Source organism: Pseudophryne corroboree, chromosome 1 (assembly GCF_028390025.1).
Source record: "Pseudophryne corroboree isolate aPseCor3 chromosome 1, aPseCor3.hap2, whole genome shotgun sequence".
NCBI lineage: Eukaryota > Metazoa > Chordata > Amphibia > Anura > Myobatrachidae > Pseudophryne > Pseudophryne corroboree.
Genome location: NC_086444.1, coordinates 720254081 through 720274607, shown reverse-complemented (window position 1 = coordinate 720274607; position 20527 = coordinate 720254081). Strand labels below are relative to the sequence as shown.

The 20527-nt window shown below is 46.9% G+C and overlaps 1 protein-coding gene across 1 annotated transcript in view; it reads left to right on the top strand.

Moving 5' to 3' along the window:
• The window catches only part of MEX3D (mex-3 RNA binding family member D), a 29480-nt gene extending 9549 nt beyond the window's left edge, over positions 1 to 19931 (top strand). The window contains exon 2 of the mRNA XM_063915708.1: positions 15740 to 19931. Coding sequence (XP_063771778.1) covers positions 15740 to 17007 — 1268 coding nt within the window. The 3' untranslated portion in view covers positions 17008 to 19931. The remainder of the gene's footprint in view (positions 1 to 15739) is intronic.
• Positions 19932 to 20527: the final 596 nt, after the last annotated feature.

Genomic DNA, 20527 nt, shown 5'->3' with positions numbered 1-20527 from the left:
GCACACTTCACACTCCGGTCACTGAGGGTGCAGGGCGCTGGGGGGGGGGGGGGGGGCGCCCTGAGACGCAATAAAAACACCTTAGATGGCTAAAAATACATCACATATAGCTCCTGGGCTATATGGATGCATTTAACCCCTGCCAGTTTTTCCTTAAAAAAGCGGGAGAAAGGCCGCTGAGAAGGAGGCGGAGCCTATCTCCTCAGCACACAAGCGCCATTTTCCCTCACAGCTCCGTTGGAGGGAAGCTCCCTGACTCTCCCCTGTAGTCCTGCACTACAGAAACAGGGTAAAACAAGAGAGGGGGGCACTAAATTTGGCAGATTAATAATACAGCAGCTATATAAGGGAAAAACACTTATATAAGGTTATCCCTGTGTATATATATAGCGCTCTGGTGTGTGCTGGCAAACTCTCCCTCTGTCTCCCCAAAGGGCTAGTGGGGTCCTGTCCTCTATCAGAGCATTCCCTGTGTGTGTGCTGTGTGTCGGTACGTTGTGTCGACATGTATGAGGAGGAAAATGGTATGGAGGCGGAGCAATTGCCTGTAATAGTGATGTCACCCCCTAGGGAGTCGACACCTGACTGGATGGTCGTATGGAATGAATTACGTGATGGCGTCAGCACTTTACAAAAGACTGTTGACGACATGAGACAGCCGGAAAAACAGTTAATACCTGTCCAGGCGTCTCAAACACCGTCAGGGGCTCTAAAGCGCCCGTTACCTCAGATGGTCGACCCAGACACGGACACTGACTCCAGTGTCGACGGTGAGGAAACAAACGTATTTTCCAGTAGGGCCACACGTTACATGATCACGGCAATGAAGGAGGTTTTGAACATTTCTGATACTACAAGTACCACAAAAAAGGGTATTATGTGGGGTGTGAAAAAACTACCCGTAGTTTTTTCTGAATCAGATGAATTAAATGAGGTGTGTGATGAAGCGTGGGTTTCCCCCGATAAAAAACTGCTAATTTCTAAAAAATTATTGGCATTATACCCTTTCCCGCCAGAGGTTAGGGCGCGTTGGGAAACACCCCCTAGGGTAGATAAGGCGCTCACACGCTTATCAAAACAAGTGGCGTTACTGTCTCCGGATACGGCCGCCCTCAAGGAGCCAGCTGATAGAAAGCTGAAAAATATCCTAAAAAGTATATACACACATACTGGTGTTATACTGAGACCAGCAATCGCCTCAGCCTGGATGTGCAGTGCTGGGGGTGGCTTGGTCGGATTCCCTGACTGAAAATATTGATACCCTGGACAGGGACAGTATATTATTGACTATAGAGCATTTAAAGGATGCATGTCTATATATGCGAGATGCACAGAGGGATATTTGCACTCTGGCATCAAGAGTAAGTGCGCTGTCCATTTCTGCCAGAAGAGGGTTATGGACGCGACAGTGGTCAGGTGATGCGGATTCCAAACGGCATATGGAAGTATTGCCGTATAAAGGGGAGGAGTTATTTGGGGTCGGTCTATCGGACCTGGTGGCTACGGCAACGGCTGGGAAATCCACCTTTTTACCCCAGGTCACCTCTCAGCAGAAAAAGACACCGTCTTTTCAGGCTCAATCCTTTCGTCTCCATAAGGGCAAGCGGGCAAAAGGCCACTCATATCTGCCCGGGGCAGAGGAAGGGGAAAAAGACTGCAGCAGGCAGCCTCTTCCCAGGAACAGAAGCCCTCCCCCGCTTCTGCCAAGTCCTCAGCATGACGCTGGGGCCTTACAAGCGGACTCAGGTACGGTGGGGGGTCGTCTCAAGAATTTCAGCGCGCAGTGGGCTCACTCGCAAGTGGACCCCTGGATCCTGCAGGTAGTATCTCAGGGGTACAAATTGGAATTCGAGACGTCTCCCCCTCGCCGGTTCCTGAAGTCTGCTTTACCAACGTCTCCCTCCGACAGGGAGGCGGTATTGGAAGCCATTCACAAGCTGTATTCCCAGCAGGTGATGATCAAGGTACCCCTCCTACAACAGGGAAAGGGGTATTATTCCACGCTGTTTGTAGTACCGAAGCCGGACGGCTCGGTGAGACCTATTTTAAATCTGAAATCCTTGAACACTTACATACAAAGGTTCAAATTCAAGATGGAGTCACTCAGAGCAGTGATAGCGAACCTGGAAGAAGGGGACTATATGGTGTCTCTGGACATCAAGGATGCTTACCTCCATGTCCCAATTTGCCCTTCTCACCAACGGTACCTCAGGTTTGTGGTACAGAACTGTCACTATCCGTTTCAGACGCTGCCGTTTGGATTGTCCACGGCACCCCGGGTCTTTACCAAGCTAGTGGCCGAAATGATGATTCTTCTTCGAAGAAAAGGCGTCTTAATTATCCCTTACTTGGACGATCTCCTGATAAGGGCAAGGTCCAGGGAACAGTTAGAGGTCGGAGTAGCACTATCTCAAGTAGTGCTACGACAGCACGGGTGGATTCTAAATATTCCAAAATCGCAGCTGATTCCGACGACGCGTCTGCTGTTCCTAGGGATGATTCTGGACACAGTCCAGAAAAAGGTGTTTCTCCCGGAGGAGAAAGCCAGGGAGTTATCCGAGCTGGTCAGGAACCTCCTAAAACCAGGCCAAGTGTCAGTGCATTAATGCACAAGGGTCCTGGGAAAAATGGTGGCTTCTTACGAAGCGATTCCATTCGGCAGATTCCACGCAAGAACTTTTCAGTGGGATCTGCTGGACAAATGGTCCGGATCGCATCTTCAGATGCATCAGCGGATAACCCTGTCTCCAAGGACAAGGGTGTCTCTCCTGTGGTGGTTGCAGAGTGCTCATCTTCTAGAGGGCCGCAGATTCGGCATTCAGGACTGGGTCCTGGTGACCACGGATGCCAGCCTGAGAGGCTGGGGAGCAGTCACACAGGGAAAAAATTTCCAGGGCTTGTGGTCAAGCCTGGAGACATCACTTCACATAAATATCCTGGAGCTAAGAGCCATCTACAATGCTCTGAGCCTAGCAAGACCTCTGCTTCAAGGTCAGCCGGTGTTGATCCAGTCGGACAACATCACGGCAGTCACCCACGTAAACAGACAGGGCGGCACAAGAAGCAGGAGGGCAATGACAGAAGTTGCAAGGATTCTTCGCTGGGCAGAAAATCATGTGATAGCACTGTCAGCAGTGTTCATTCCGGGTGTGGACAACTGGGAAGCAGACTTCCTCAGCAGACACGACCTCCACCCGGGGGAGTGGGGACTTCACCCAGAAGTCTTCCACATGATTGTGAACCGTTGGGAAAAACCAAAGGTGGACATGATGGCGTCCCACCTCAACAAAAAACTAGACGGATATTGCGCCAGGTCAAGGGACCCTCAGGCAATAGCTGTGGACGCTCTGGTAACACCATGGGTGTACCAGTCAGTGTATGTGTTCCCTCCTCTGCCTCTCATACCCAAGGTACTGAGGATCATAAGAAGGAGAGGAGTAAGGACTATACTCGTGGCTCCGGATTGGCCAAGAAGGACTTGGTACCGGAACTTCAAGAGATGCTCACAGAGGACCCGTGGCCTCTACCTCTAAGAAAGGACCTGCTCCAGCAGGGACCCTGTCTCTTCCAAGACTTACCGCGGCTGCGTTTGACGGCATGGCGGTTGAACGCCGGATCCTGAAGGAAAAAGGCATTCCGGATGAAGTCATCCCTACCCTGATCAAATCCAGGAAGGATGTAACCGTACAACATTATCACCGTATTTGGCGTAAATATGTTGCGTGGTGCGAGGCCAGGAAGGCCCCTACAGAGGAATTTCAACTGGGTCGTTTCCTGCATTTCCTACAAACAGGACTGTCTATGGGCCTAAAATTAGGGTCCATTAAGGTTCAGATTTCGGCCCTGTCGACTTTCTTCCAAAAAGAACTGGCTTCAGTTCCTGAAGTACAGACGTTTGTCAAGGGGGTACTGCATATACTACCTCCTTTTGTGCCTCCAGTGGCACCTTGGGATCTAAATGTAGTTTTGGGATTCCTAAAATCACATTGGTTTGAACCACTTTCCACTGTGGACTTAAAATATCTCACATGGAAGGTGGTAATGCTGTTAGCCCTGGCTTCAGCCAGGCGTGTCTCAGAATTGGCGGCTTTATCCTATAAAAGCCCTTACCTAATTTCTCTAACGTCCTAAGTGGATGCTGGGGACTCCGTAAGGACCATGGGGATAGCGGCTCCGCAGGAGACTGGGCACATCTAAAGAAAGCTTTAGGACTATCTGGTGTGCACTGGCTCCTCCCCCTATGACCCTCCTCCAAGCCTCAGTTAGATCTCTGTGCCCGAACGAGAAGGGTGCACACTAGGGGCTCTCCTGAGCTTCTTAGTGAAAGTTTTAGTTTAGGTTTTTTATTTTCAGTGAGACCTGCTGGCAACAGGCTCACTGCATCGAGGGACTAAGGGGAGAAGAAGCGAACTCACCTGCGTGCAGAGTGGATTGGGCTTCTTAGGCTACTGGACATTAGCTCCAGAGGGACGATCACAGGCCCAGCTTGGATGGGTCCCAGAGCCGCGCCGCCGGCCCCCTTACAGAGCCAGAAGGCAGAAGAGGTCCGGAAAATCGGCGGCAGAAGACGTCCTGTCTTCAACAAGGTAGCGCACAGCACTGCAGCTGTGCGCCATTGCTCTCAGCACACTTCACACTCCGGTCACTGAGGGTGCAGGGCGCTGGGGGGGGCGCCCTGAGATGCAATAATAAACACCTTGGATGGCAAAAAAATGCATCACATATAGCTCCTGGGCTATATGGATGCATTTAACCCCTGCCAAAATACATAAAAAAACGGGAAGATAAGGCCGCCGATAAGGGGGCGGAGCATATCTCCTCAGCACACTGGCGCCATTTTCCCTCACAGCTCCGTTGGAGGGAAGCTCCCTGGCTCTCCCCTGCAGTCACTACACTACAGAAAGGGTTAAAAAAGAGAGGGGGGCACAAATTATGCGCAGTATTAACTATACAGCAGCTATAAGGGGAAAAACACTTATATAAGGTTATCCCTGTGTGTGTGTGTGTGTGTGTGTGTGTGTGTATATATGTATATAGATATAGATATATATAGATAGATAGATAGATAGCGCTCTGGTGTGTGCTGGCAAACTCTCCCTCTGTCTCCCCAAAGGGCTAGTGGGGTCCTGTCCTCTATCAGAGCATTCCCTGTGTGTGTGCGCTGTATGTCGGTACTTTTGTGTCGACATGTATGAGGAGAAAAATGATGTGGAGACGGAGCAGATTGCCTGTAATAGTGATGTCACCCCCTAGGGGGTCGACACCTGAGTGGATGAACTGTTGGAAGAAATTACGTGGCAGTGTCAGCTCTGTATAAAAGACAGTGGTTGACATGAGACAGCCGGCTACTCAGCTTGTGCCTGTCCAGACGTCTCATAGGCCGTCAGGGGCTCTAAAGCGCCCGTTACCTCAGATGGCAGATATAGACGCCGACACGGATACTGACTCCAGTGTCGACGGTGAAGAGACAAATGTGACTTCCAGTAGGGCCACACGTTACATGATTGAGGCAATGAAAAATGTTTTACACATTTCTGATAATACGAGTACCACCAAAAAGGGGTATTATGTTCGGTGAGGAAAAACTACCTGTAGTTTTCCTGAATCTGAGAAATGAAATGAGGTGTGTGATGATGCGTGGGTTTCCCCCGATAACAACTGATAATTTCTAAAATGTTATTGGCATTATATCCTTTCCCGCCAGAGGTTAGGGTGCGTTGGGAAACACCCCCTAGGGTGGATAAAGCGCTCACACGCTTGTAAGGGTTCTATCCTCTCCTGAGATGGCCGCCCTTAAGGATCCTGCTGATAGAAAACAGGAGGGTATCCTAAAATGTATTTACACACATACTGGTGTTATACTGCGACCAGCAATCGCCTCAGCCTGGATGTGCAGTGCTGGGTTGGCGTGGTCGGATTCCCTGACTGAAAATATTGATACCCTAGATAGGGACAGTATATTTTTGCCTATAGAGCATTTGAAAGATGCATTTCTATATATGCGTGATGCGCAGCGGAATATTTGCCGACTGGCATCAAGAGTAAGTGCGTTGTCCATTTCTACCAGTAGAGGGTTATGGACACGTCAGTGGTCAGGTGATGCGTATTCCAAACGGCATTTGGAAGTATTGCCTTATTAAGGGGAGGAGTTATTTGGGGTCGGTCTTTCAGACCTGGTGGCCACGGCAACAGCTGGGAAATCCACGTTTGTACCCCAGGTCGCCTCTCAACATGAGAAGACGCCGTATTATCAGGCGCAGTCTTTTCGTGGATAAGCGGGCAAAAGGTTCCTCATTTCTGCCCCGTGACAGAGGGAGAGGAAAAAGGCTGCAGAAATCAGCCAGTTCCCAGGAACAGAAACCCTCTCCCGCCTCTGCCAAGCCCTCAGTATACGCTGGGGCCTTTACAAGCAGAATCAGGCACGGTGGGGGGCCCGTCTCAATGAATTTCAGCGCGCAGTGGGCTCACTCGCAAGTAGACCCCTGGATCCTTCAGGTGATATCTCAGGGGTACAAATTAGAATTCGAGACGTCTCCCCCTCGCCGTTTCCTAAAGTCGGCTTTACCGATGTCTCCTTCTGACAGGGAGACAGTTTTGGAAGCCATTCACAAGCTGTATTCCCAGCAGGTGATAATCAAGATACCCCTCCTGCAACAGGGAACGGGGTATTATTCCACACTGTTGTGGTACCGAAGCCGGACGGCTCGGTGAGACCGATTCTAAATCTAAAATCTTTGAACACTTACATACAGAGGTTCAAATTCAAGATTGAGTCACTCAGAGCAGTGATTGCGAACCTGGAAGAAGGGGACTACATGATGTCTCGGGACATCAAGGATGCTTACCTTCATGTCAAAATTTACCCTTCTCACCAAGGGTACCTCAGGTTTATGGTACAGAACTGTCACTATCAGTTCAGACGCTGCCGTATGGATGGTCCACGGCACCCCGGGTCTTTACCAAGGTAATTGCCGAAATGATGATATTCCTTCAAAGGAAGGGAATTTTAGTTATCCCTTACTTGGACGATTCCCTGATAAGGGTAAGATCCAGGGAACAGTTGGAGGTCGGTGTAGCACTATCTCAGATAGTGTTGCTGCAGCACGGTTGGATTCTCAATATTCCAAAATCGCAGCTGGTTCCGGCGACTTGTTTTCTGTTCCTAGGGATGATCCTGGACACAGTCCAGAAAAAGGTGTTTCTCCCGGAGGAGAAAGCCAGGGAGTTATCCGAGCTAGTCAGGAACCTCCTAAAACCGAGCCAAGTCTCAGTGCATCAATGCACAAGGGTTCTGGGTAAAATAGTGGCTTCCTACGAAGCAATCCCATTCGGCAGATTCCACGCAAGAACTTTCCAGTGGGACCTGCTGGACAAATGGTCCGGGTCGCATCTTCAGATGCATCAGCGGATAACCCTGTCACCAAGGACAAGGGTGTCCCTCCTGTGGTGGTTGCAGAGTGCTCATCTTCTAGAGGGCCGCAGATTCGGCATTCAGGACTGGGTCCTGGTAACCACGGATGCCAGCCTGCGAGGCTGGGGAGCAGTCACACAGGGAAGGAATATCCAGGACTTATGGTCAAGCCTGGAGACATCACTTCACATAAATATCCTGAAGCTAAGGGACATTTACAATGCTCTAAGCTTAGCAAGACCTCTGCTTCAAGGTCAGCCGGTGTTGATCCAGTCGGACAACATCACGGCAGTCACCCACGTAAACAGACAGGGTGGCACAAGAAGCAGGAGGGCAATGGCAGAAGCTGCAAGGATTCTTCGCTGGGCGGAAAATCATGTGATGGCACTGTCAGCAGTATTCATTCCGGGAGTGGACAACTGGGAAGCAGACTTCCTCAGCACGACCTCCACCCGGGAGAGTGGGGACTTCACCCAGAAGTCTTCCACATGATTATAAACCGTTGGGAAAAACTCGACAGGTATTGCGCCAGGTCCAGGGACCCTCAGGCAATAGCTGTAGACGCTCTGGTATGTGTTCCCTCCTCTGCCTCTCATACCCAAGGTACTGAGATTGATAAGATGGAGAGGAGTAAGCACTATATTCGTGGCTCCGGATTGGCCAAGAAGGATTTGGTAACCGGAACTTCAAGAGATGCTCACGGAGGATCCGTGGCCTCTACCTCTAAGAAGGGACCTGCTCCAGCAAGGACCCTGTCTGTTCCAAGACTTACCGCGGCTGCGTTTGACGGCATGGCGGTTGAACGCCGGATCCTGAAGGGAAAAAAAGGCATTCCGGATGAAGTCATCCCTATCCTGATCAAAGCCAGGAAGGATGTAACCGCAAAAACATTATCACCACAATTGGCGAAAATATGTTGCGTGGTGTGAGGCCAGTAAGGCCCGACGGTGGAAATTCAACTGGGTCGATTCCTACATTTCCTGCAAACAGGAGTGTCTATGGGCCTGAAATTGGGGTCCATTAAGGTTCAAATTTCGGCCCTGTCAATTTTCTTCCAAAAAGAACTAGCTTCAGTCCCTGAAGTTCAGACGTTTGTAAAAGGGGTACTGCATATACAGCCTCCTTTTGTGCCTCCAGTGGCACTTTGGGATCTCAATGTAGTTTTGGGTTCCAAAAGTCACATTGGTTTGAACCACTTAAATCTGTGGAGTTAAAATATCTCACATGGAAAGTGGTCATGCTGTTGGCCCTGGCCTGGGCCAGGCGCGTGTCAGAATTGGCGGCTTTATCCTGAAAAAGCCCTTATCTGATGTTCCATTCGGACAGGGCGGAATTGAGGACTCGTCCTCAGTTTCTCCCTAAGGTGGTTTCAGCGTTTCACCTGAACCAACCTATTTGTGGTGCCTGCGGCTACTAGGGACTTGGAGGACTCCAAGTTGCTAGACGTTGTCAGGGCCCTGAAAATATATGTTTCCAGGAGGGCTGGAGTCAGGAAATCTGACTCGCTGTTTATCCTGTATGCACCCAACAAGCTGGGTGCTCCTGCTTCTAAGCAGACTATTGCTCGTTGGATTTGTAGTACAATTCAGCTTGCACATTCTGTGGCAGGCCTGCCACAGCCAAAAATCTGTAAATGCCCACTCCACAAGGAAGGTGGGCTCATCTTGGGCGGCTGCCCGAGGGGTCTCGGCTTTACAACTTTGCCGAGCAGCTACTTGGTCAGGAGCAAATGCGTTTGTAAAATTATACAAAATTGATATCCTGGCTGAGGAGGACCTGGAGTTCTCTCATTGGGTGCTGCAGAGTCATCCGCACTCTCCCGCCCGTTTGGGAGCTTTGGTAAAATCCCCATGGTCCTTACGGAGTCCCCAGCATCCACTTAGGACGTTAGAGAAAATAAGAATTTACTTACCGATAATTCTATTTCTCATAGTCCGTAGTGGATGCTGGGCGCCCATCCCAAGTGCGGATTGTCTGCAATACTTGTACATAGTTATTGTTACAAAAATCGGGTTATTATTGTTGTGAGCCATCTTTCAGAGGCTCCTCTGTTATCATGCTGTTAACTGGGTTCAGATCACAGGTTATACGGTGTGATTGGTGTGGCTGGTATGAGTCTTACCCGGGATTCAAAATCCTTCCTTATTGTGTACGCTCGTCCGGGCACAGTATCCTAACTGAGGCTTGGAGGAGGTTCATAGGGGGAGGAGCCAGTGCACACCAGATAGTCCTAAAGCTTTCTTTAGATGTGCCCAGTCTCCTGCGGAGCCGCTATCCCCATGGTCCTTACGGAGTCCCCAGCATCCACTACGGACTATGAGAAATAGAATTATCGGCAAGTAAATTCTTATTTTTTTATTTTACAGTGAGATCTGCTGGCAACAGACTCACTGCAGCGAGGGACTAAGGGGAGAAGAAGCGAACCTACCTAACTGGTGGTAGTTTGGGCTTCTTAGGCTACTGGACACCATTAGCTCCAGAGGGATCGACCGCAGGACCCGACCTCGATGTTCGGTCCCGGAGCCGCGCCGCCGGCCTCCTTACAGAGCCAGAAGCAAGAAGTGTTCCGGAAAATCGGCGGCAGAAGACTTCTGTCTTCAACAAGGTAGCGCACAGCACTGCAGCTGTGCGCCATTGCTCCTCATGCACACCTCACACTCCGGTCACTGATGGGTGCAGGGCGCTGGGGGGGGGGGGGCGCCCTGAGGGCAATATAATACACCTTGGCTGGCAAATCATCACAATATATAGTCCCAGGGCTATATATGTGATAAATTACCCCTGCCAGAATCCATGAAAAAAGCGGGAGAAAAGTCTGCCGAAATAGGGGCGGGGCTATCTCCCTCAGCACACTGGCGCCATTTTTTCTTCACAGTGCAGCTGGAAGACAACTCCCCAGGCTCTCCCCTGTAGTTTTCAGGCTCAAAGGGTTAAAAAGAGAGGGGGGGCACTAAATTTAGGCGCAATATGTGTATACAAGCAGCTATTGGGGGGAAAAATCACTCAGTTATAGTGTTAATCCCTGCATTATATAGCGCTCTGGTGTGTGCTGGCATACTCTCTCTCTGTCTCCCCAAAGGACTTTGTGGGGTCCTGTCCTCAGTCAGAGCATTCCCTGTGTGTGTGCGGTGTCGGTACGGCTGTGTCGATATGTTGGATGAGGAAGGTTACGTGGAGGCGGAGCAGAGGCCGATAAATGGGATGTCGCCCCCTGTGGGGCCGACACCAGAGTGGATGGATAGGTGGAAGGTATTAACCGACAATGTCAACTCCTTACATAAAAGGCTGGATGACGTGACAGCTGTGGGACAGCCGGCTTCTCAGCCCGCACCTGCCCAGGCATCTCAAAGGCCATCAGGGGCTCAAAAAACGCCCGTTACCTCAGATGGCAAACACAGATGTCGGCACGGAATCTGACTCCAGTGTCGACGAGGTTGAGACATATACACAATCCACTAGGAACATCCGTTGCATGATCTCGGCAATGAAAAATGTGTTACACATTTCTGACATGAACCCAAGTACCACATAAAAGGGGTTTTATGTTTGGGGAGAAAAAGCAGCCAGTGTTTTGTTCCCCCATCAGATGAGTGAATGAAGTGTGTAAAGAGCGTGGGTTCCCCCGATAAGAAAATGGTAATTTCTAAAAAGTTACTGCTGGCGTACCCTTTCCCGCCAGAGGATAGGTCACGTTGGGAGATATCCCCTAGGGTGGATAAGGCGCTCACACGTTTGTCAAAAAAGGTGGCACTGCCGTCTGGGGATACGGCCACTTTGAAGGAGCCTGCTGATAAAAAGCAGGAGGCTATCCTGAAGTCTGTATACACACACTCAGGTACTATACTGAGACCTGCATTTGCCTCAGCATAAATAGTGCTGCTGCAGCGTGGTCTGATACCCTGTACGATAATATTAATACCCTAGACAGGGATAATATTTTGCTAACATAGAGCATATTAAAGATGTCGTCTTATATATGAAGGATGCACAGAGGGATATTTGCCGGCTGGCATCCAGAATTAATGCAATGTCCATGCTGCCAGGAGGGTATTAGAGACCCGGCAGTGGACAGGTGATGCTGCCTTTAAAAGGCACATGGAGATTCTGCCTTATAAGGGTGAGGAATTGTTTGGGGATAGTCTCTGGGACCTCGTATCCACAGCAACAGCTGGGAAGAAAATTTTTTTACCTCAGGTTTCCTCACAGCCTAAGAAAGCACCGTATTTTCAGGTACAGTCCTTTCGGCTTCAGAAAAGCAAGCGGGTCAAAGGCGCTTCCTTTCTGCACAGAGACAAGGGAAGAAGGAAAAAGCTGCACCAGACAGCCAGTTCCCAGGATCAAAAATCTTCCCCCGCTTCCTCTTGAGTCCACCGCATGACGCTGGGGCTCCACAGGTGGAGACAGGTGCGGTGGGGGCGCGTCTCGGGAACTTCAGGGACCAGTGGGCTTGCCCACAGGTGGATCCCTAGGTTCTGCAAGTAGTATCACAGGGATACAGGCTGGAGTTCGAGGCGACTCCCCCTCGCCGTTACCTCACATCAGCCTTGCCTGCTGCCCTCGGAGAAAGGGAGGTAGTACTGGTGGCAATTCACAAGCTGTACTTCCAGCAGGTGAAATCAAGGTACCCCTCCTTCAACAAGGCCGGGGTTACTATTCCAGAATGTTGTGGTACCGAAACCAGACGGTTCGGTGAGACCCATTCTAAAATTGAAATCCTTGAACACTTATATACGAAGGTTCAAGTTCAAAATGGAATCGCTCAGGGCGATTATTGCAAGCCTGGAGAATTTCATGGTATCACTGGACATCAAGGATGCTTACCTGCATGTCCCTATTTACCCTCTTCACCAGGAGTACCTCAAAATTGTGGTACAGGATTGTCATTACCAATTCCAGACGTTGCCGTTGGTCTGTCCCCGGCACCGAGGGTTTTTACCAAGGTAATGGCCAAAATAATTATCCCGTACTTGGACGATCTCCTTATAAAGGTGAGGTCCGGGGAGCAGTTGTTCGTCGGAGTAGCACTATCTCGGGAAGTGTTACAACAGCACGGCTGGATTCTGAATATTCCAAAGTCGCAGCTGGTTCCTACGACGCGTCTACTGTTCCTGGGTATGGTTCTGGACACAGAACAGGATAAAAAGGGTTTCTCCCGGAGGAGAAGTCCAAGCAGTTGTCGTCTCTAGACAGAGACCTCCTAATACAAATACAGGTGTCGGTGCATCAATGCACGCGAGCCCTGGGAAAGGTGGTAGCTTCTTACGAAGAAATTCCATTCGCCAGGTCCCATGCAAGGATCTTCCAGTGGGATCTGTTGGACAAGTGGTCCGGGTCGCATCTTTAGATGCATCGGCGGATAACCCTGTCTCCAAGGGCCAGGGTGTCGCTGTTGTGGTGGCTGCAGAGTGCTCATCTTCTAGGGGGCCGCAGATTCGGCATACAGGACTGGGTCCTGGTGACCACGGATGCCAGCCTTCGAGGCTGGGGGGCAGTCACACAGGGAAGAAACTTCCAAGGACTATGGAAAAGTCAGGAGACTTCCCTACACATAAATATTCTGGAACTAAGGGCCATTCACAATGCCCTAAGTCAGGCTAGACCCCTGCTTCAACACCGGCCGGTGCTGATCCAGTCAGACAACATCACGGCGGTCGCTCATGTAAACCGACGGGGCGGCACAAGAAGCAGGATGGCGATGGCAGAAGCCACAAGGATTCTCCGATGGGCGGAAAATCATGTGTTAGCACTGTCAGCAGTGTTCATTCCCGGAGTGGACAACTGGGAAGCAGACTTTCTCAGCAGACACGACCTCCACCCGGGAGAGTGGGGACTTCATCCAGAAGTCTTCCAAATGATTGTACACCGTTGGGAAAGGCCACAGGTGGACATGATGGCGTCCCGCCTCAACAAAAAGCTACAAAGATATTGCGCCAGGTCAAGGGACCCTCAGGCGATAGCTGTGGACGCTCTGGTAACACCGTGGGTGTACCAGTCGGTGTATGTGTTCCCTTCTCTGCCTCTCTTACCCAGGGTAATGAGAATAATAAGAAGGAGAGGAGTAAGAACTATACTCATTGTTCCGAATTGGCCAAGAAGAGCTTGGTACCCAGAACTCCAAGATATGATCTCAGAGGACCCATGGCCTCTGCCGCTCAGACAGGTCCTGCTGCAGCAGGGGGCCTGTCTGTTCCAAGACGTACCGCGGCTGCGTTTGACGGCATGGCGGTTGTACGCCGGATCCTGAAGGAAAAGGGCATTCCGGAGGAAGTTATCCCTACGCTAATTAAAGCTAGGAAAGAAGTGAACGCAAACCATTATCACCGCATATGGCGGAAATATGTTGCGTGCTGTGAGGCCAGGAAGGCCCCAAAGGAGGAATTTCAGCTAGGTCGATTTCTGCACTTCCTACAGTCAGGGGTGACTATGGGCCTAAAATTGGGTTCCATTAAGGTCCAGATTTCGGCTCTATCGATTTTCTTCCAAAATAGAACTGACTTCACTGCCTGAAGTTCAGACTTTTGTTAAGGGAGTGCTGCATAGTCAGCCCCCGTTTGTGCCTCCAGTGGCACCGTGGGATCTCAACGTGGTGTTGGATTTCCTGAAGTCGCATTGGGTTGAGCCACTTGAATCCGTGGAGCTACAATACCTCTCGTGGAAAGTGGTCATGCTGTTGGCCTTGGCGTCGGCCAGGCGTGTATCAGAATTGGCGGCTTTGTCATGCAAAAGCCCTTATCTGATTTTTTTTTTTTTATATGGATAAGGCGGAGTTGTGGACTCGTTCCGAATTCCTTCCTAAGGTGGTATCAGTTTTTCATGTGAACCAATCCTATTGTGGTGCCTGCGGCTACTTGGGACTTGGAGGATTCCAAGTTACTGGACGTAGTCAGGGCCCTGAAAAGTATGTTTCCAGGACGGCTGTAGTCAGGAAAACTGACTCGCTATTTATCCTGTATGCACCCAACAAGCTGGGTGCTCCTGCTTCTAAGCAGACTATTGCTCGCTGGATCTGTAGCACGATTCAACTTGCACATTCTGCGGCTGGACTGCCGCACCCTAAATCTGTAAAAGCCCATTCCACGAGGAAAGTGGGCTCTTCTTGGGCGGCTGCCCGAGGGGTCTCGGCTTTACAAATTTGCCGAGCTGTTACTTGGTCGGGTTCAAACATTTTTGCAAGAGTCTACAAGTTTGATACCCTGGCTGAGGAGGACCTAGAGTTTGCTCATTCGGTGCTGCAGAGTCATCCGCACTCTCCCGCCCGTTTGGGAGCTTTGGTATAATCCCCATGGTCCTTACGGAGTCCCAGCATCCACTTGGGACGTCAGAGAAAATAAGATTTTACTCACCGGTAAATCTATTTCTCGTAGTCCGTAGTGGATGCTGGGCGCCCATCCCAAGTGCGGATTGTCTGCAATACTTGTTTATAGTTATTGCCTAACTAAAGTGTTATTGTTGAGCCATTTGTTGAGAGGCTCAGTTATATTTCATACTGTTAACTGGGTATAGTATCACGAGTTATACGGTGTGGCTGGTATGAGTCTTACCCGGGATTCAAAATCCTTCCTTATTGTGTGTGCTCTTCCGGGCACAGTATCCTAACTGAGGTCTGGAGGAGGGTCATAGTGGGAGGAGCCAGTGCACACCAGGTAGTCCTAAAGCTTTCTTTAGTTGTGCCCAGTCTCCTGCGGAGCCGCTATTCCCCATGGTCCTTACGGAGTCCCAGCATCCACTACTGACTACGAGAAATGGAATTACCGGTGAGTAAAATCTTATTTTTTCTTTCACTTAAAATAGGGTGTGCAGATAATTATTTTTTTTTTTTTTTTATTATACCAAATCCAGATTTTTACTCAAATAATAAAATGATGGCAAATGCAACCCATATTTGCATATTTAAATTGAGCTTTGCTTCAGTAATCCAAATCACTCAACACTTTGTACTGTTGTAAACGCAGAAGTGTACTACTTTTTAAAGATAAAGTTAGGCACCAGATACAATCCAAATGTAATTCTAAAAACAAAAATTTTGAGTGCATCTCATGGATTTTAGTAAATGCTAACAGTCTTTATTATTTTACTTGCTGAAAAATGTGATCTTCCCACAAGGAAGTGCACTACTGCTCCCATACCTGTCTAGAGGTTATTGCCATATAAACTGCATTTTAGGACAGTTGCAGTATTAGGTTGGTTCTGTAAGTTCTATTTTAGTATTGGTCGAGCAATAAAATAACTGAGCCATTAGCTTTTATTTGGGAAATATATTTGTATGGTTCACTGAAATCCATGGGGCGAATTCCTTAACAATACATATAACACTCTCATTTTTCTTAGGATGTAAAATTAAAGCCCTGCGAGCCAAGACAAATACTTATATCAAGACACCTGTACGAGGAGAGGAGCCTGTCTTTATTGTAACTGGCCGGAAAGAGGATGTAGAGATGGCAAAACAAGAGATCCTTGCAGCAGCTGAACACTTCTCAATAATTAGGGCAACCAGAAATAAGTTAAATGGAATTCCTGGAGCCACCCAGGCACCACCAAATTTGCCAGGTCAAACTACAATTCAAGTCCGCGTTCCTTACCGTGTGGTTGGTCTTGTTGTAGGACCTAAAGGGGCTACCATTAAGAGAATTCAACAAAGCACTCACACTTATATTGTAACACCCAGCCGAGACAAAGAACCTGTTTTTGAAGTCACAGGGATGCCAGAAAACGTGGACCGTGCACGAGAGGAGATTGAAGCCCACATTACTATGAGGACAGGTTCTCTGGTAGATTTCCATCCAGACAGTGATTTCCATACTAACGGTACAGATGTTTGCATGGACTTGCTAGGTGGAGGCTCTGGCAATTTGTGGGCCAAGATGGCAGCCCCACGTCGTGACTCTGCGGGATCACGCAATGGAAGTATATGTAGCTCATCAGTGGAGAGTACTTACTTTGGGACAGATGGCAGAGAGCAAAGTCCAAGAAGCCCCTTCAGATCAATCATGGGTGGAACCTTTCCAGTGGAAGAACTCCCCACAGGGCAGGCTGCTGTGGGAATAGAGGATTGTGAATATGGCTTTGAGATTCTTGCTCTGGATTTAAATACACCCGCAGCTATTTGGTCACCTTATGAAACACACAGTGGACAGCTCCAGAACTTAAGTGGGTGCCCAAGTCTGAGGAGAAATAGCGGCATGAGTGGAAGTGCCACCCCTTTGCTCTCCCCCACCTTGCCTGATCCTGGGATAGGACTAGAGCATCCACTAGCACGTAGGATTCACAGTGATCCAGTCAATAGTATTTCTTGGCTGCCAAACCAAGGATCTCTCTCTTCCTTTTCGACTAGTGCTGGCTATTCATCATCTTCCTCTCTTCCCGGAAGTTCATCTGTGGCATCTGGCTCTCCCACTGATTCCAGCAGCTCAGATGGCCAGCGCAAGAGTGGGAGAGACTGTGTAGTTTGCTACGAGAGTGAGGTCATAGCAGCGTTGGTGCCCTGTGGGCACAATCTCTTCTGCATGGAATGTGCCATCCGGATCTGCGAGCGGGTTTTACCAGAGTGCCCAGCCTGCCACACCCCTGCCACCCAGGCAATCCGCATCTTTTCATAATTGCACGTTTTGCCAACACTAGCCAAAAGTGGCATGTCTCTTAGCACTACACTTTACTTACTGATGGTTTTAAAACCACTTTTTTTTTTTTTATATATATGTAACGTCAAAATAAATGCGGAGGGGTCAAGACACTTTCTCAGCGGCAAATGGGTTGAAACAAAAAAAACTTTGATGTTTACAGAACAATAACCCTTTTACACAAGACTTTCTCTTGTACATCAAGATACCTGTAGAAAGACGTCTCTTCCATCTTTTCAACCCCAAATAGTATTCCATTTTATGAAATGAAAAGAGAAAAGCTGCACTTTTATGTCTAATAAACTAAGAAATATTGGAAAATGGAAAGGAAAGGAGATGTCTGTTTTGATAGTTGAGCTGATGTGTGTATGGGTCTCCTAACTGTGATCTGCCCAACAGATTTTATTTTTAAATGAAACAAATGAGTATATATTGGAACAGCTGCATAAGTGTGCATTAGCTGCAGCCTCAGAGTAGCATGTCACTTCTGCCTCAGGTCCTCTGCTCTGTAAAGGGGGGAATCAAACACAATAAACTTAATAATGAGCTGCACTTCCACAAGTAAGCCAGACATGTGGGAAACATCCAGTATTGAAGTCTGTCTTTATAGACTAGAACAGTTTCTGATCATCTTTTCTGTTACCTTACATGCACTGTTCTATAATAGTATGATAAATGGGGATGTTCCAATACGTAATGGGACAACATATTCTCCCTGTAGGACCTCGGCTCTATATAAATACAAAGACCGTTTCATGATCTCTAAAAATAAATAAATAAAAAATATGGTCAAATACATTTTTATTTTTCTATAGAAAAACTACATTTGGATCACTTTTCTAACCTTAATGTATATTTGAAATCATAGAATAATGGTGATAAACAGATTAGTAGAAGTTTAATAAGTATTGTAACCTTTCTAGGCCAATATCTTGCATTGCATATTATGTAAAAAAACAGAATTACCATATGCATTGCATTAAGCAGTTTGATCATCTCTATTTGTAGTCATTTAAAATCATGCTTTAGGTTGAGCATTTTAGGGTTTCGTTAAAAGTATTTTTCTTTTGTCATTGTAGTGGTAACCCTATTTAAATGCTTAAGTGCTTTGCTTCCAGTGCAGGAAATACTGCTGGGTTTAACTTTTCCTAGTAGTAAGGTAAAACTTTTATTTTCAGACACACGGCTTCTACTGAGCCAAGTATGTCTTTGATGAAACTTGAAAATCATAAACCTAATGCTTCCTAAAATGTACGTATTCTTTTAGGACACTAATGGTCATATGATGATGACAGACTTCCACATAGGTTTGCCATGTTTTACTTCTCTTTAAGCATATCATAAGTGTTATAAATTATATTCCTTAAGCCACATTAAATTATATATTTTCATATTGCTAAAGCAAATGTGTTACTATTTTAATATTGACAAAATAGAAGTTCATGTGTTAATGGCTCTTGGTAAGCCATGGCACATGACCAGAGGCCATACAACCTTACACCCCCTTTCATTTGGGAACTATATAATGCTGCAGCAGGTTAGGCAATGTGTAAAGGACACACCGTTTATTTAGAATTGGATGATTATTCAACACTTTCAGTACATGGTATAGTGAATTTTAGTGTAAATGTAGGTTGTTTAAATTGCTATGGCTGCCTTAAATTGCAATAATCCTCAAATAGCTGCTTTGTAGATCAACATTTAACACTGTCTTCAAAAACCAAAGTGTTGTTTTACAAAGGTGGTTTGTATTAAAAAAAAACAAACAATGTTTATTTGATTTACTGCAATATTTTTTTATTTTTTTTCCCCTTCTAGGGGCAATTCAATTACTCTGTGGTTTTTTTTTTGTTTTTTTTGTGTGGCTGTTTTTAAACAAAACGGGCATCTGGGAACTTTTCCCGGACCCATACATATATGGCGGCCACAAAATAAAAAAACTGCACTGGGATTTTGTTTCTCCAGCCTCAAGTGAAAGACAATCCCAATAGTGCCAGCTATCAGGGGTAATTTAATTACATACACACACACACCCACACCTACCCACCCTCTCCCGGATCAATTAGCAGTGGTAATTAACTGCAGCTAATTGAATTCACCCCCCCTGAGATTTGAGTTTTTAGTGTAGCTTAACACTTGAGGTTAAACATGTAACTGAAAAACTGAAACCACACAAATTTTAACTGTGAAATGTAATGAATCCTTAACTCAACCTAATTCCTCCCTTAATGTATATCTGTTATATTGCTGCCTATAACTTTTTGTATTGCAGTCAGCTCTGAATACATGTGATAGCCATACCTGCTCTCTTTCTCTAGGCCAACTTTAAATTTTGTTAGATAAAATGTTTGCCAACCTCACAAATGTATGGAAGCACCCAACCCTTGTCTTGCGCCCATTACTGGAACATATATAGCATTCCATATTACTGTAAATAATCTTTTTGCATCAATGATGTGGAAGAGGTTTGTGTTATTTATATTTTTCTATTTTTTATTTTTTCCCTCTCTCCATGTCCATTACCTCGCATGGCAGCTGCTGTCACTGCTGGTGTAGTTTGCAACACATTATTCCTCAGGTGACCAAAAATTACAAAAAGAAAATACCATTGGTGAATTTACATTGTGATTGTCTTTTGTACTTAGAGCTATTTTTATTTCCCCTGCCCTTGGTACAGTTTTTGTATTTTTATTTTTTTGTTTTTGTGTTTTTATTTTATAATTTGCAAGGGGAGGGGGGTTGGGTAATATTGAACATAAAAATAAAATACTTTAAATATTTTATTTTAAAGAGTATTAAGCAATGTTTTAATCTGAAGAAACCCAATTGGGTGTGTACAACTGTTAACAAGAGTTTATTTTTTTGTAATGTTAAACTTTCTTTAATAAAAGTTTTTAATATAACATGCTTTCTTGCCTTTGATGTAAAAGTTTCTCCCTACTTTCAATGTGGCGTTTGTGTTGCTTAAAAGGAGATTTATATCCTGAATATCTATCTAATTTATAAATCGGGTGATTGAAGCAAAAAGACAAAACCATGGTATTTAATCAAGTATATTGTACATTTCGTTTGACGTCCTCAACTTGCTTTCCCCAGTAACGGTTTCATTAGTCTCATTTATTTGAGATAGAGATTATCTATCTATCTATCTATCTAAGGGTAACCATTACTACACATACAAATCGTGCTACTAAATACACATCAAAAACAAACTAACCAAATGGATACTAATGTGGTTTCAAAAATGGAAACCTGTAACCATGAATAACAAATTGTATCTAGCAATAAATGGGATGCAGCAATCTGTATAGCACTCAATGAAAAAAACAGCTTAACGGGATATAAGAATTCTTCTATCCCGTTAAGTTGTTTTCTCTTTCATCCACTAGGGGACACTGGAACAGTCTTATACAGTATGGGTGTGAAGCTTGCAACCGGAGGTGTGGCACAATCTAAAAATTAGCATTGTCTGCACAGCCGGCTCCTCCCCCTTCACAAC